The sequence below is a fragment of the Sander vitreus genome, chromosome 22 (genome assembly GCF_031162955.1).
Source record: "Sander vitreus isolate 19-12246 chromosome 22, sanVit1, whole genome shotgun sequence".
Classification (NCBI taxonomy): Eukaryota; Metazoa; Chordata; class Actinopteri; order Perciformes; family Percidae; genus Sander; species Sander vitreus.
Window position 1 is genome coordinate 21,059,499 of NC_135876.1, and position 17,695 is coordinate 21,077,193.

The 17,695-nt window shown below is 41.4% G+C and overlaps 1 protein-coding gene across 1 annotated transcript in view; it reads left to right on the plus strand.

The window, feature by feature from the left end:
• The first annotated feature begins 9,685 nt into the window (after positions 1–9,685).
• Positions 9,686–17,695, plus strand: part of dpp6a (dipeptidyl-peptidase 6a) — a 168,034-nt gene continuing 160,024 nt past the window's right edge. Inside the window, exon 1 of the mRNA XM_078280445.1 lies at positions 9,686–9,850. Within this exon, the coding sequence (XP_078136571.1) occupies positions 9,686–9,850 (165 nt within the window). The remainder of the gene's footprint in view (positions 9,851–17,695) is intronic.

Sequence of the window (17,695 nt, forward strand, 5' to 3'; positions counted from 1 at the left end):
GCTTTCACATTAGAAATAGAATTCCCTAAGTGAAACTTTGAAATGTTCTGGCCACAGGTGCATTATTCTGTTTTTGTAAATGTGGTCAATATGTGCATTATGTGCATGAGCATAACCTCCACCTTTAAAAGAGGACCCGTTTTACTTAAAGCTATAGTGGGTAGTTTCTATCGCCCCTCATGAGGAATTCTAAGTAATGACAACAACGCTGTCCACATGACCCAAGTCGTGCACCACCAAAATTCAGGCAGGGGGCAGGGTCTCTGCAGATGCAGACACCGCCACACACTTGAAGTGGGTCAGCAGTGATGATTGAGAGGGATTCTTTTTGTATGAGTCTATACATTGTATTTAAGAAAACTCCTACTCATTATGCCTTTATACTTATTTAACTGCTTAAAATCCGGGATGCCTGCTGCAGATTATCACGAGTTTTTTTGCCAAAGTGAAGGTGTATATCTCAGCTGCAGTCGTCCTTTTAATGCTAATATCAGAAATTAGCAACGGGTAATTTAGAAAAGGGCAGCAGCATTGTAGATCATACTAGTCAAAAAAAGGTTCAATCCTTGCCTTCAAGCTTCATGCTGCTTTATATCTTGACAGTTCTCATCCCCCCTCCCCCCATCCCCACCGTCTCTCTGCGTCCCCTGCGTCTCAGTACGCACTGTTGCATCAACTAGTCACCACAAGTGCACTTTAACAGTGATGTACTGGGTCCAGTGCACGTCTCCCTCGTGTCCTGGAGCTCGCGGTCAGCCCTTTGATACCCGTAGATCAGATGATTTGCAGCCCTGTAGCAGCAGCTAGGCCTCTCTGAGGGTTTTGATGTCCCAGATTTAATACAAAGCTCCCCCACTTTCCCCTCATACCTCCCCAGGCAGACAGCACACATCACTACTTTATGTTAAGATGTCTCATTTCCTAGCTAATGTGTCTAATTCCAATCACTATGTTACATTAAAATAGTTTCCAGCTCATGAACTATTATGCCTGGCGGAAATTTGTCACTTTAAAACACTAGAGATGCTTTACGTACTAAGTAAGGAACGGGGTGATGAGTGTGTACCAGAGTCTAGGAATGTATTTTAATGACATTTTGATATGAATGTTATTTGGAAAAAGACTTTAATTGTTTTACTTTACAAATTCCACTCAGGTTTCATCCAGCGTGACGAAATATTTGTGTACCGTGTGGCAGATTAGTTCTGTGAAAAACGGCGGGTATATTATAAAAAAGGCGAGATTTAGTATTGATTCTTTGTGAAATGACAGATGATTGACTGCAACACGCGGCCAAGGCTGAAATATGAATAAGTGATTTTCTCTGCAGACATTTGTCTCTGGCGCAGCTCGTATGTGGCATTTAAGTCCTACTTCTCTTCAAATAAATCAATAATTACTTTAAATCCACAGTTTTCTATTTTAATTTTTTATTTTTTTTTGTCATTCATGCAACCTTTTCACTTTCCGAGCCAGAACACCAAACAAAAGAAAAGCTGAGCGGAGAAATGACTAATGTGGAATTGAATGTATAGATTTTTTTTGTGCTAATTGAAGCCCTGGCTTACAAGTTCTGGCCATTTTACTTGGACTCGAGTCAAAATTGTGACTGGAATCCTAAAAAAGCTTTTTCACAATCATAAAGCCAAGGCGCGTGCGTGCTGTACGTGTGTGGGCAGGTTTAAATGCCAGCAGTCCAGGTGAGGCAAATGTATCTGAACTTTTCATCTCTCCCGCCCTCTCTTTCCCTTCTTACACTTTTCTTCTTTGCACTCTTTGTCCATTCCCTCTCCCCTCTGCTATCTCTTTCCTCCCATTTTTTTTGGCTTCTCCCACCCTGGTCTTGCCTTCTGTAAACCTTATAACCTCACAGTTATAATTTGAGGACATCTGGAGGTACAAATAAACAGAGGGTTTGGGGTGGGTGTCATGCTGCAGTCTGCGGTGCTTGCAGCAAAACAAGAAAAATGATAGAGAGAGTAATAAGCGAGGGAGCTGCAGCCACACGCTTGAATTCTTCCTGTTTTGTAATGCTTTTCACCTGAGAACTCTTCTCCTATGAAGTGACTGGTACAGAATAAACAGCTGTCCACTGGTGGCCTCATGCTGAGCAGCACGACACTTCAATTTAAATAGTAGTAAAAACTAAAGTTTTAAAGATACCTAATATGTCAGAATGAATTTGTAATTAAACATTATATAGCTTCAATGTAGAGTTAGAGCAAACTTATACAGAACACATAGTATACTGTGTGGAATCAAATAAGGTATTGTTTGACTGGAGAAGTTGCAATACTACTCGGTAGTGGGTTGTTTTGGCCGATACTCAGCCCTACTTATTGGAATGTATTTAGTTTTGTAGGTATTTGGTCATAAGTATTGGACACATTGAAATGTTGACCTGATGATGTCGCTTGATGAAAAGCTTAAGGATCACCAAAGTTACTACTCCTTCATCCTGAATTGGACATAAATCATAATACATAATACACAATTAATTATCTGAACTTCCTTGCAATCCATGCTAATATGCTCGCAATGACAATGCTAACATGCTGATGTGTAGCAATGTTTGCCATGTTCACCATATTAGTTTAGTGTGTTAGCATGCTAACATGTTCTAAATCAAAAATGTCATGGCAGTCCACCCAGTAATTGTTGAGATATTAATCGGGACCAAATGGGACCGACAGTCGGGCAGACATTGCCATCCCTACAGCTACGCTGTTGTCTTGACTTGAATGTTTTAAACATCATATACAGTAGCTTCAATACATATGATATGATGATTTTTTTTATAACTTTTTTACTTTATTAGGGGTCCAAGCCCAAGGCTGTAGAACCCTATTGTTTTTCTAGAGATTAGTCTTCTGTTGATAAAACTCCCGCTACAGCCTAAACCGTACATGGTGGGGGGGTGACATTTTCAGGACTGGTCCAAAACTCTGCACCCTCAGGGGAGACAAAAATGGACACACTTCCGCCACTAGGTGGCGCTATAGCAGAAAAAAACGTGTTTGGCCCTATAACTCCCAAACCGTACATCGCACATTCAAAAACCATATATCCACGCGTTCCCTGGATCCAGGTGAATCTCCTGATTTAGGTCACGCCCATTTCCGCCCAGACTTTTAATGTTTGAAAAATCACGATTTATCTAAAACTTACTTTGCCAAACTCCTCCTAGACCGTGCGACCGATCTGCACGAAACTTGGCACGTAGCATCTCCAGACGGACCTGATAAAAGGTTATCAAAAGAATTTTTATAGGATAAAAATTGTGCATATTATGCATGAACAAATTTGTGTAGCCAACTATGAAAACACCAACTTTGACATATCTCGGCCAAAATAAATGCTATCAACGCGAAACTTTAGATTCTTGTTTGCCATGACCCTCTGGAGGTCCCCCACACATTGTGCGGAAATTGGCCACTAGGGGCCGCAACAAGTATTAAAAGTTTATATCTCATGAATGGCTCATTCAATTTTTGCAGAATTTGGAGGGTACCATCTAGGGCCACTCCTGAGGCTACCCCTATAGTGGGGTACTGATTGGTCAAAGTGGGCATGGCCTATGGGACCCACGTTTGGATTCACCACTTACACTAATATGAATAACTTTAAATTTACAGGGTAGATTTATAATTGTTCATGCACCTCACCTACCAAAAATTACACATGGCGCTATAATGACGTCAAACATGTTTTTACCTATAACTCCCACATTACTCATCACACATTAGAAACACATCTCCGTGTTCCTTGAATCAAGGTAAAGCACATGATATAGGCCACGCCCATTTCCGTTAAGAAGTGTTTTCGCAATATCGCACAATGTGCAAAACTAACTTTTTCGAACTCCTCCTAGGCCGTGCGACAGATCTGCACGAAACCTGGTACCTAGCATCTCCAGATGGACAGTTATGAAAAGAATATTCAAAAGTTAAGTAAAAGTATGCACATTTTACGACCAAATAAAATGTCCTAGCTAGCTACCAAACACAAACTTCATCATATCTCGGACAAATTAAAAGCTAAATTTGTCAAAATTCACCAAATTTGGCGAAGATCGGCCACTAGGGGATGCTATAATCAACGTTCATGTGTTTTGGCCGATAACTCAATGCATGCAAATGGGACATTTGCAATTGCAATTTATCTGCCGTAGTAATTGCTATCGACATGAAACTTGCGATGCTCGTTCGGCATGCCGCTCTGGGGCTCTGTACCAAATTTGGCGAAGATCAGCCATTAGGGGGTGTTATAGTTAACGTAGACCTGTTTTGGCCCTTTTACTCAATCAATGTTAATGGGATATTTGCAACGACAACGTACCACAGACCTCGCAGCTCATACCTCTCGATATTTACTGACGCTTGCCTCCCCACCGTTACGCTTTGGGTCCCGCTTTCGCACGCTCCCCGGGTCGTTGGGGGCGACTGGCGCCGGGAGGCTTGGACCCCCTCATAACCGCTTCCAGTTCTAGTTACAATTTGTGTTTAGAATAATGTTTTGATTCATGGCATTCCACGAAAAAAAACAGGCCTAGTTTCAACACCCAGGCCATTTATCAATCTTGCACAGTAGCAAGTTCTTTTCAACATAGTATTTCCACATGCTTTTTTTAGTCCCTGCTACTGGATTTGTTGGGTTACTGCTATGCTGCCAGAATGACGAATCAACTCTCAGCAAACAGACTCTTCTTACTTGGACCACCATCTCCACCATACGTGAAATCAGAGTCAACAGAGAAGCATGAGATAACTGAAATGCATTTTTTTCTCATTCCCTCGCAGCCTTGCCTCTGCAATTTACCTTTGTGCCTCTTACACTTTATATGTGCTCGATGTTTCACCCAGCGTTACGGCTCATGCCTACTCATCTCAACTCTTGCCTCTTTTCTATTTCTCCCCTTCAGCCCCTCCTCCCTGCTCACTCTGTCCCTCTACATTTCCTGGGGACTTTATCTCGCCCATTTCAAATAGGATTGGGTCTCAATTTGCCATGCTTCATGTCACTTTGCCAGCAGAATTCCACACTTGATATAGACGCATCATAAAACTGCAGAATGAGCAAAATATGATTTGTCAAAACTTTTCCCTTCCTTTTGCAATTTGTCATTTTCGATATATATATTTTTTTTCTCCCTTTTGATTCGTTGTGAAGGAATGGCACCAGGGCATTGGGCAGATGGAGGTGTCCATCAAAAAAAGGGGCTGTTGTTGGATTGGTGTTGAGGCAGGTAGGGGGATAACAGTGGCAAGTGACAGCACCTATTAATTTTGCCATTTAATTTTAAGTCCAACAGCGTCAGGCTCCGGCACCTTCAATCTCCCCTTGTCATTCAAAACAAGCCTCTAGCCTGTGGACACACACACACACACACACACACACACACACACACACACACGCACACAATCACACACACACACAGAAGAAAAAGGCTTTTAATCTGGAGCTAAAATTTACGCAGGAAGAAGCCTTTAAATCTATCAGACTTATACCCTAACACATTTGCGACTTCTTGCCTATACTTAGGGACAAATGTAATGGGTTCTCTTGTCATAAAGTAGAAGTCCAACAGACCCAAGTATCTTTGGTAATGGCCAGATTGATCCTCCCTCTGTGAAGCTCGGGATTGAACGTGCAGGTTTATGACAGCATTCTCGGTGAGAAATGAACCGCAGCAGAGAAATGTGACACCACAGTATAAATTCACGAGTTCTTACGCTCTCTCGCTCTTTTTTTCTCTCTCACCTGAACTTTTGCTCCTGCTGCGAGCACCTGCTCCCGTCACTGCCTCAATAGGTGGATTCTTCTTCTGCAAAGTCAAACTTGTCTTTTACCTCACACATACCTCACATATAAGGCAAACTTCCCCTCTCTCTTCTATCTTTCAAGTTTTTACAGGTGGATTAATTACTCAAGTAGCATATGTGGTCATTTAATTAGAGAGGCAACACCATATGACTCCCCTTTTCACTTATTTCCAAATTAAAGGGTCTGCTCCCAATTTACAAATGCAGATCATTTTAGTTCAATATGTCCAGGTTCTGAGATTTTGTTTTTACCTGCACTACTTTCTACTGAAGAAATTGTCCCTAAGAAAACCCTTCACAGTGAGGCCTGTTGATTATCTGAAGTAACGTTTAAAAAATAAAATGCTGTGAGCAACACAAATGCAATTTCAGAGACCAGAAAATCTTGACGAATAAAACCAAATCTATCTGAATGGCTAAAGCCAAACCCCAAAAAACCAGCAACCCCCATAAAGTTCATATCCTGTGCAGACAATCATAAGTGTGCCTGACCCACATGACACTATTTAAAATGGAGTTCCCAAAATGAAGACATTAAGAATATTCACAAGAAAGTGTGCAACCATAAGAAGTAATGGGTTATTGGGTTTGAACATTTAGTGTAAATGTATAGCTTCAAAAAGTTGGGACAAGCAGATACACAGTACATATGATAGTATCTGACAGTTTTGGAGTAGATAACTTAAAGCTACATAGGGTGTTAAAAAATCTGAGAAAAACTATGTTAAGGGAAGAAAATACAGTACGTTTTTTTTTTTTCAATTTGGGTGAAACAACCCTTTAAATCTTCGTCTTATTAAATCGTGAGCATTTTTCTTACGCCATCCAACTAAATATTGATCCTCTGGTTTAATTCATGTTACTTAAAGCTTGTCAGGATGATTGACTGCCTTCCTTCGGATGCATTAAATGCGGTCTGGCACTCCAACAGCTTAAAATGCTCTGGCAGTGACCCAGCTTCTGAAAAATACTGTGGACAGTGACCCGACAACTTCCTCTGCCACCTCACTGTGGTAGCTTATTCCACACTACCTTCACTTTATGATGGAGGAAAGGATTTAGAGACTGCAGCCCTCCAAAGAAGTTCCTGTCCAGGGACATGCAGCTTGATAAGGACAGCTCTCTGCCAGTGGAATGAAATGAGAAACCATCCATCATAAATCATGGTGGTTGGTTGACAGAAGAAGATGCGCTGGCAGAAATTACCTCATGGCCGTGCTCAAAATGTTAGCATGGGATTTGCAACATTGATGTTTTTTGTTCAGCTGCACAGTGAGCTATTTATTCAGAAGTAAATATACATAAATGATGCCGCAGTTATCCACTAGATGGCAGCGTTTGTCCACCTCTCCTAATTTACCTATTGAATATCTGTTGTAGTTATTGTCTTTGGAGCTGTAGTGCACAGAAGGGGTATTTAAGCAGAATACTGAAACAATCCCCTGCCACTGGCTTCCAGGAAACCCCCAAAGTGCATTCACTCATGGTTACATGACAACTCAATGAGAATTGTGTGCCAAAAAAAAAAAAAATGCAGCTAAAGCTACTCTAAATCCTATTTGGTCTGTTTTGTGATCAGGCAATACTGTATGTAGAAAATATTGTTTTCAGTATACTGACTTCTTTTGCTTTTTTTGTCCTGTGGAAGTGTGTGATGGCCACACTCAGCTGATATCCTTCCCCACAAACAAAATACTCTGGCAAGGATTAAAGCACACAGCTCTTCCCTGTGCTGCCGAGATGCAGGGCTGATCTGCTGAGGCGTCAGAGAGCCACAGCCTGCTGCATTTAACTCTTCATAGGGAAGCCCTAGAAATAATCAAATGTAGTACTTTCTATGATCTCAATCGATATAATGGGGTAATCTAATAAGGTGATATGGCAGCAGGAGAGCCAAGACAGACCCCACTGCAGGTCTAGGAAGAGTGTTACCAGTCTTATTTTATTTATTTTTTATACATTATTAATAATCAGAAGACCTTCCACATATTCAGTCCACCTTAAAATGTATTGCAGTACCCTCAGGATTTCCTGCAGTTTGACAAATCTTGCTACCTGGCTTTTTTTTTTCTTGTTAATCACATCACTACAGTGCCTGGAAATTGAATTGCATTAACCAGAGTCTGAGATGCATTTGATGTGCAGAAACACATGGCAGCATTTTTCCCCCACCTTTTATAAAACCTTTCTTGGAAATCAATAGTAAAATATTTTGCAGAAGCATGGCAGAGCTGTAGTCTGTGTCTATCTGTGTATGTGGGTTTGCAGCCAAGTAATCAAGTCATGGCGGTGGTAGGGGGTGTGTTTTTAATCTTTTTAGGAAGTCATCTTATTTAAAAGGCAAATCTGAACAGACGTGTGTTGTTTTGCTGTGGGTGGTCGGTGAATGTATAGAAGGAGGATGTTTGCATTTCATGAGGCTTTAAGATTCTCCCAAAGTAGCTGTACCTGACCCTGGGACTTGTCTATGTGGGTGCTGATGAGTGGATGAGTTGTTCTGTGTTTGTAACTGTGAGGCTTAACTCCCAGCATGCTCAGCTTGTAAGGTACACAGAGGGATGTGTATGTGATGGAGACCACACAAAATCCAATCGGATTACAGATTATGTTGTGTATAAAATGACTCTTCTTGTGATGGGATTACAAATCAAACTGAATGATGTATCAGACCATCCAGCGACACTGTAGCAGTGTTTTTCTTTTTTTCTTTATTCTTTCTGTCCTTTGGATATAGAAAGTTATTATCATTTGCTTTGCTATCTATATCTGAACTCAAAACTTGCTTTTTATGTCTGGTCATTTGCAGCTGTAGTCACATGCTGTGCACTAAATAGCTCCAGGTTCAAAATGAAAGTGTGTGCTAATTTTAGCTTGTGTATGCAGCAACACTTCATACCAGCATATTCATTTAAATGCACATCACTTTATTTTGACCTATCTAAGCCTAACTGTATGTGTTATACAATGTCACAAATGTTAATTCCCACCTGCAAGTTGCTGTATTAGTGCAATTAGTGGGAAAAACAACCCATTATGTTCAAATGGAAAACGGATGAGTCTCACTTGTCACCTGTCACACGAAACCTGGAGAAAAAAAAACAAGATTGAAGGTTGAAACTGTGGAAAATCTCACTGAGTGATGTCAGACACATTCATCTTCTTAGTTTATGATCTATCAAAACCCGTCTCCCTGGAAATTGGGCCATGCCTGTCCAACTTTTCTTGTTTTTTTCTCCACATGGGGGCACTCTTGTTCTCTGCACGACACCTCTGTAGAACCAAATGGAGGCAGCGATAAGAAACTAATAGAGATACTTGAGCCCACTCTACCTGCAAAGTCATGATAAGTTTCGACCGCAAACCTCTGATATCTGATCTGTTAATGTTGCGTTGTCTCGCTCGCAGCTGTTGGTTACATCAGCAGGTCTCTGTGCTCACTTGTAAGGCAAAGACCTATTAGTCCCTGAACGTTTGTCAGCGGTCACTTTCTTTTCTACCTCAAGGGAGGGAAAGAGAGAAGACGGGATATCGCTGATGCTTGCTTCCCCGTCTTTCGGGTCCGGATCATGATAGCTTTATTCGGTCTCCTGTAACCCGCACCCGTTTGTTTTTGCATCAAGTTAGAAAAGTCTGGAAACCGCGTTGCTGCAGCGTCGGTGAGACCCGACCATTGAGCCTGAAAGTACGTGCAGTGAATCCTAAACACAGCTTGGAATGATTTTTTTTCTGAACTGAACTAGAACATCGTCTAATCGAATTACCTCAGCCATTCCTCATTGACCTCCTGTAACTTGGACTCTTTTTTTTTGCATGTATTGACTGAGAACAGAGACTCGCCAACTTCATCTTGACAAAGAGTCGAAATGGCGTCCCTGTATCAGAGATTCACCGGCAAGATCAACACAAACAAATCCTTCCCTAACCCTCCAGAAGCGAGCCATCTCCTCGGGCAAGGTGTCGAGGGGGAGAGGGCGGTGGAGAGCCAGCGACCCCTGCTTCAGTATCGACAGCACAGCGAGGACGAGGATGTAAGAAACTTGCCCTGTCATCACTTACTACATGCTCGGGCCATTTTCACATAGTTTTTACACAGTACTCGATACATTGATTTTTAAAAGCCAATAAAAGAATGTGTCTACTAAATGCCATTTTGCTGTTAATTACAACTCCCCCGGCGCTTTTTAAAGGCAAAGTTGTCAAACTTGTGCGGCATTGCATCAATTGGTTGGCTTGCCTGTCAATACATTACGCGTCAGTTACGTCTCTCGCGCTGTCTGGTCACTTCATACATATTACAATACGTGCATATGTTAACACTACATGTTAGATGTAAATGATGTGCCACGATGTTGTTTTTAATCCCTAAATCTACCTGAAAATGAGTGGAACTGATGTTTGAATATAACACTCAGCCTACCAAATCCCCGGTATTCTCAGGATAATTATCTCTTGTGTGTGTTTTTATTTTCTCCAAACATGCTCAGTTTGTGTTCACTGTCGGCAGAAGTCCCCACCATTCTTGTTGTCAAATTGCACTGTAAAACTGTTTGTTTACCCCAGATGATCTGTTTGTGAATGGATTTCCATAAATTTCACCAGGGTCACCTTCGCTCTTTACAATGGCGGTGTTGTAATCCATGTCTGGTCGTCTAAAGCACCTGCCTGAGCCTGAAACGTATCCAAGTATTCAGGGAGGACGTGCAGACTCGCGTCGCTGTCCGTGGTCCTAAAACAGTGACTCACTCTGGCTCTGCCCGCTGTTGTCGCTCTCCATGGTGCTGAAACATTAATTCGGCAATGCAGGGGGCTGTTTTTATTTGTGTGTTTACTCCAGGATTATTAAACACTCTATTGTCGTTCCTGCGAATACATTTTCAATTTTGAAATCCCCCTTCTTTGCTATCATTACTATCAGTTGTATTTACTGTGCTTGTGTGACTTTGAATTATAAGATTCAGATCTGCAAACTGAGATATTGAGGTTCAAAGTCTTCACATCCTAGTAGCAAAACTGCTATACAGGAAAGCTCTCTTTTATTGCTCAAAATAGTGAGAGAGATAAGATAGATAGATCGAACCTTTTATTAATCCTTTGCAGGAAATTACAGTGTCACAGCAGCTTCAAGACAGACATAACACCACACATTTACTCAAATATATCCATACCAATAAGTTAAAATACAAAAATATAAATAAGGGAAAGTTATTTTTGTGCATTATAGAGTTGTATAGCAGCTGGTATGATGGACTTCCTATACCGCTCCGACTTGCACATTGGTGCAATCAGTCTTTGACTGAAGGTGCTGCTGTTTATCACCTTTTAGGAGGTGAAGTGGGTGTCAGTATTGATCCTAGTTTATTTAATGTTCTGGCCCCTGCCACCTGCTGGACCGTCTAGTTCAGCCCCGACCACCGAGCCGGCCTTCTTGATGAGCTTGTCCACTCTGTTTCTGTCTGCTGTGCGGACGCCGTCTCCCCAACTGGCCACAGTAAAAACCAGAGCACTGGCCACCACTGTGTGATAGACACTAGAGAGCAAAGGTTGGCATATATTAAATGACCTTAGCCTCCTTAAAAAATAGAGTCGGCTTTGTCCCTTACGGTACACCGCCTCCATATGGCTCTTCCAGTCCAGCTTGCTGTCAAGCTGCACACCGAGGTACCTGTGGTTGGCCACCAACTCCACCTCAGTGCCCCTGATGGTGATTGGTGTTGGTTGGATCTTCCTCCTCCCCCTCCTGAAGTCCACAACCACCAAGCACCAAGTTATTTAAATATAGGTTGTCACAATCCTATCATAGTTAATTGCCTGGTGACTTATCCTGGGTGTTCCCTGCCCCACTTTCACTGTCAGCTGGGATTGGCTGTAAAGGGGTAATAGATAATGGATGGATGGATGGATGGATGCAATTTCTAGATCAGGTAGATTTCAGATAGATGGATGCTACTATCCCTCTCCTATCCACTCTTCTGGTCTGGTTTTTTTTGCCCCCAAAATTAGCTTCTACTATATTTTGTCTAGAAAAGCTCGGGTCCTTGCTCCATTTGCCCATCATGGTGCAAGGAATAACACTGTGGACTGCTTTGTTGGATTATTAAGTTGTCATTCATGAGACACGGTTTGTGTGACATCAGGTGCTTGACATTGTTCAAACCAAAACTGAAAGGACTAATCCAGAAAGATGACAAAAACTTGTAGAGTTCCAGTTATGAGATATTTTGCTGTAGCACTCCAACCACTTCAAAAGGTTGTTTGCCTACTGCTTTTGCACATATGACAGGCAAGTGAAAACACTTTGGAAGAGGAACATGATAAGGAGGATATTAACAGGCATACACTCACTTCAAAGTTGGACTGGTTTGAGAGCTTGCCCTTGAAAATGCTTATTGTTATGTTTAGGCACTGGGCTGAGTGTGATGGCAATGTCATTTATAAAACATACATGTATGGCCATTTTGAGTTCAAATGTTGATCATTTTGCCTCCATTTCAAAGACAAATCACACCTCCAACATGCTGCTGTATGTGCGTGTATTAAGAATGTATTAATTGAACTATATATTTTTTATGCGGGGGGTGAAGAGGGACTAGTTTACTCTTTTCTCTAGGTAAAGTAACTGCATTCTCCATGGACATTATACTCAAACAATACTATGTGATACTGTACAAAAAGACAGTGAACTGAGCTGTGTGATTAACATTAGCAAGCCAGCTGTCTTGCATGGTAAAAATAAGCTTTTCATGAAGTAAAAACTAGTAACTGCAGTGGTTGCAAGTTGCAGTTTTGAGGTTTTTTTAAGATTGTTTTTTGGGGCTTTTCCCTTTATTAGAAAGTGGATAGATATGAAAGGGGGAGAGAGAGATGGGGAATGACACGCAGCAAAGGACAGCAGGTCGGATTTGAACCCTGCGCTGCTGCAGGACTCAGCCAACATGAATGCTCTTACTGGGTGAGCTAGAGGCTGCCCCTTCAGTTCCTTTTAAAGTGGACCTATTATGCTTTTCCGTATTTTTTGTCATATCTACAATGTTATAATGTCGGATTTTCATGTTAAACATGGCCAAACTTCAAATAATGAGATAGAACTCTTTGTCTTTTCAAACGTTGCACTCTCTCATTAAAGGAGAACTCCGAGCAATTTTGACATTAATCTTTATCTCTGTAAGTATAAGAGTACTGTCGATAGCAAAAAAAAAACGAGCCGCGGCAGGCGGGGAGGAATTAGAAGGATGACGGTCGGCCCTGCTAGCCTGGCTAAGGCAACTAACCCACAGTTCGCCACTGCAGAGACTACTATTAACGCCAGATGGATCGCACACAAAATGGATATATATGCTACAAATACACACAGAACCGCTGCTTGATGATTATTACCGAAGCCTGGCTGAACACACTCACTCATCCCAGCCGGCAGCTAGCAGCTAACAGGGTAGGTGAATTTAAACAATGTCTGAGTTGAAAACACATCTTGTTGTCATGTAAGGGCCCTGTTCATGTTGCACAGACATTTTAATTGCATTTTGTGTCTGTTAAAGAGGCACAAAGGCACTCTTTATGATATGCCCCCAAAACTGCCGTTTTAGCTAAGTGGGAGCTCTCGGCATTAGCTGCAGCAGCTCCATATTGCTAGCACCGATTCGGCTTGTTTTTTTTTGCTATCGACAGTACTCACATACTTCTAGCGATCAAGATTAACGTAAAAATTGCCCGGAGTTCTCATTTAATGCATAAAAGGCAAAATTAGGGCAGATAAAATGTTAATCACTTGTCAGGGAAAACTACTGTGTAAATACCTCAGGTGTAATAATAATCATAAGGACGTTGTTTTTTTCAGCACGTTCTTACATTACTAACCTCCACATAAGCATTATATTTCTATATATATTTGTGTGCTTTCATGTTTTAAGTGCTCTCTTCCTAAATATTTGTGTATCAGCTATTGCATGCTAGATTGTGTTGCAAACTCTAGTGCCGTGTACAGTACGGTGCAGCAGGTAAAACTGGTTGAGGTGCACATGAATATAACATGAGGTTGATTTATTGACCGGTGGTCCTGTCTTTCTGTTTGGTGGTGCAGAGAACTCCAACATGATCTGAAATCAATACAAACAGTGATATATGGTCCCTATTTGTCGACCTGAGAGCGTGGCGGGGGCTGAAAGAAGAGCTTTGTCAGATATAAAAAGTTTTGAATACAGGTCTGTGCAGTGATTATTGCAGGGCAAGGATGTGATAATATAACCTCTGTTCCATTGTTTCCCCGGTGCAGTTTTTAAAATGCTTTTACCACGCTCTACCCACTTAATATATACAATACGTACTGTATCTATATAGCACTCTTATCCCGCCTAGTACTCTTTCGTTTTTAATGTCAATCCAAGCTTTGGCACCTATCCAGCTGTGTGGCTTTAATGACAGTCTGGTGTCGGTGACATTTACATCATGCTGTGTGGATGAGAACTAAAGCCCACTGGGATGAAGAGCTCATCCACTGACTCAGCCTCCCTCCCTATAGGGCCACGGCACAGCCCTGCTCTGCCACTTCAGAACTTTATCCACCCTGTTCTCTTCAGCTGCTACTCCCTCCTTACAGCATTACTCCATACAGCACTTATCTGTCACGGATAGTAACGGACAAGATTAGAATGCCAAATTAGCATTCTTTTATCTCATTTTGCAACAAAATCCTTACTGCAGCACATTTTCTGTTATCATATTGTATCACTGATTAATGCTTGCTTGAGATGTTGGCTTCATTCCACTCATTCTTAGTGTCTCTGGACAAAAGTGTCAGTTAAATACCTTAATTGTTAGCTCCATGGTCTCAACACCTTTTCTATTTCCAACCCTTCTCTTTCCAGTCATACCGTCAGCACCTGCCACCTTTTTGTTCTGCTGTGCAGTTTCCCTCCAATATTACAGTCATATTTGCAGTTCATACATTTAGCTAATTCAGGATCAGATATAATGTGGGTTAGTACTGGGTATCGTGAAATTAAGGTACCAATACCAGTACCAATACCAGTACCCTTAAAGTGAAACCGATACTAATAGAGTACTTCATTTGATACCTTTTTGTTCTACTTCATTTGATGGCCATTATGTTGTCTATATCGATGACGTTTAATATCCGGGATTGTTCAGGTGCCGCCGGAAATTCCGTCTGATGTTCCTCATTTTGGCCGGATGTCCGTCGCCTTCCGCTTTCTTTGTGTTGGCATTTTAAACTCCGGTGGATTTCTGATGACTATGGTTAACTGCTCCTCAGATCTCTGCAGGGTAAATCCAGACAGCTAGCTAGACTATCTGTCCAATCGGAGTTGTCTGTTGCACGACTAAAACAACTTTTGAACGTACACGTTCCACCAAAACAAGTTCCTTCCCGAGGCTATTTTGCAGAGGCACCATCATTGTGTCCGGCCCTTAGATTAGATTAGATTAGATAATACTTTATTCATCCCACAATGGGGAAAATCACTTGTTACAGCAGCAGTTTTTCCACAATAAAAACAAACCAACAAACAAACAAACAAACAACAGGCAAACAACAGACAATGTGCAAAAAGTACTGAATGAATGTAAAGTGGCATTATATAAAAAGTATTGTAAAATAAAGTAAAGTGAGGTGGCCATAGTACGAAAAATATTGTAACATAAGTAAGTAATTGACGTGAAATTAGATTGAATAATATGTAATCAAATAACATAGCAAAAGTAATTAACCATAATATAAATGATATTGAAGTGTGACCATACTATAATTAATATTGAAAAAGTAAGTACTCGGAAAGGAAAAATATAAATACAGATAATAACAATAAAGATATACATAGAGCCATGGTGAGTGGTGGGTAATTGAAACAGGAACAGAAAACTACAACATTATCTGGTGGTGCAGGTGTTGAACGACCGGTACCTCGCGGTACCTCTCCTTCTTACACCGTGGGTGTATCGGTCTGCTGCTGAAGGAGCTGCTCAGGGACCCCACAGTGTCATGTAGGGGGTGAGAGGTGTTGTCCATGATGGATGTCAGCTTAGCTAACATCCTTCTCTCCCCCACCTCCTCTATGGAGTACGGAGGACAGTCCAGGACAGAGCTTGCTCTCCTGATCAGTCTGAGTCTGCTCCTGTCCCTGTCCGAGCTGCCCCCTCTCCAGCAGACCACAGCATAAAGGATGGGAGAGGCCACCACAGAGTCGTAAAAAAGTCCTGAGGAGAGTCCTGCACACTCCAAAGGACCTGAGTCTCCTCAGCAGATGGAGGCGACTCTGGCCCTTCTTGTAAAGTGCAAGGGTGTTATCAGTCCAGTTCAGATTATTGTTTAGGTGAACACCCAGGAATTTGTAGCTCTCCGCTACCTCAATGTCCGATCCCTGGATGCTCACCGGGAAGTGTGCCAGACTTTGAAGCAAATTGAACATAGCGGCTAAAAAGTGGAATTGCAACATCACGTGATGCCCGCTGGCCCAAAAGACTATTTCCCATAGCCTTACATGGCGAAGGCGATGTAGTAGATCGTAGAAGGTGCAATATGTAATCGCAATATCTGGCAGGAAAATCTCCCAATTCTTTAAGCCCTATTATCATATAAGATTGCTTAAAGTCCAACAATATAATAGGTTACTGATCAGTGTTTGTTCTACATATGGGCCTCCAAACAGAGGAATTAGTGTCTGTCAAAAAGACTAAGCATTTAAAACAACTCATTATTGCCTTTGTTTGAATGAGCTTGACTCATTCTCCATTGCCTGCTAAATCCTTCTCTGTCAATACATGTGATAGTGATCTTAGTCTGAAATCCTTTCCGATGATGATTCTGACTGCTGAAACAACTCATTACAATCTTATCAAACATCTGATTTCCCCCAAAGCTTTCAGTCTGCAAGCCCATGTTATCAGCATCCACTCTGGGTACTTGGGTTCATTTGGGATCCACTGACATTTTATCAGCTGACTTTCACAGTTCAGTGGGAATGTGAGGGCTTAAATGTATAATATTGTGAAGAGTCACACCCTCATTTGGTCCAGTTCCACTCTATCTATCTAGATAGTGATATTATGTAAAGCCTTTAGGTCCCCACTTCAGCCTCTGCTTTCCTCAGCTGCTTAATTTCTAAAGCAAAAAGTACATGACGTCTCACATTTCAGCTTCATTAACTAGATATCCTCTCCAATGGCATTTAGACCAGCGAAAAAATACAGACAAAAGCAGAAATGGATCTTTACTTCTACCATAAAAGCCTTGTCCCTGTGGTGTGATTTAGTTTTTCTCCACAGACCCCATTACACAAGTAAACATCTCTGTTCTGTCTGTCTTTGTCGATCTGGTACGATCAGCACAATCGTAATGGGACTCAGGAGATATCAGGCTAGAAATACTAAGAGTCAGAGCTCTTACACACAGAGAGGTGAGTGTGTTTTTGTGTGATGTGTGATTTGAGTCACGTTTTCCCACAGTTCTACTTTTTTTACACTTTCTCAACTCATCTCACATTTTCTGCGGTCTAATGGCTTTGTGCCTGCACTCTGTATTAAGAAGGAAAATGAAAAAAATGAAAAATACATCCACCGCTCCACATTAATGCATACATACCCTTTCTCCTTTTTGCTTTATCGCTCTATCAAACACACACACTCGCACAAATGCACACAGATGAAAAGAAGATATTTTTCTCTGTATGGATTATGAGACAGCCGAGCCCTGAAACGCCCTTTTAATAAGCTGGCCGATGTCAGAGTTGGGTTTATTATAACACAAAATTATAATGATGAAGAAAAGAGAATAAGTACATATATAGTAGAATATGCTTTTATATCCTTATTCACTGTCAGCTGATATATAGGTTATTTTGGGGTATAATAGGCCTTTGAAT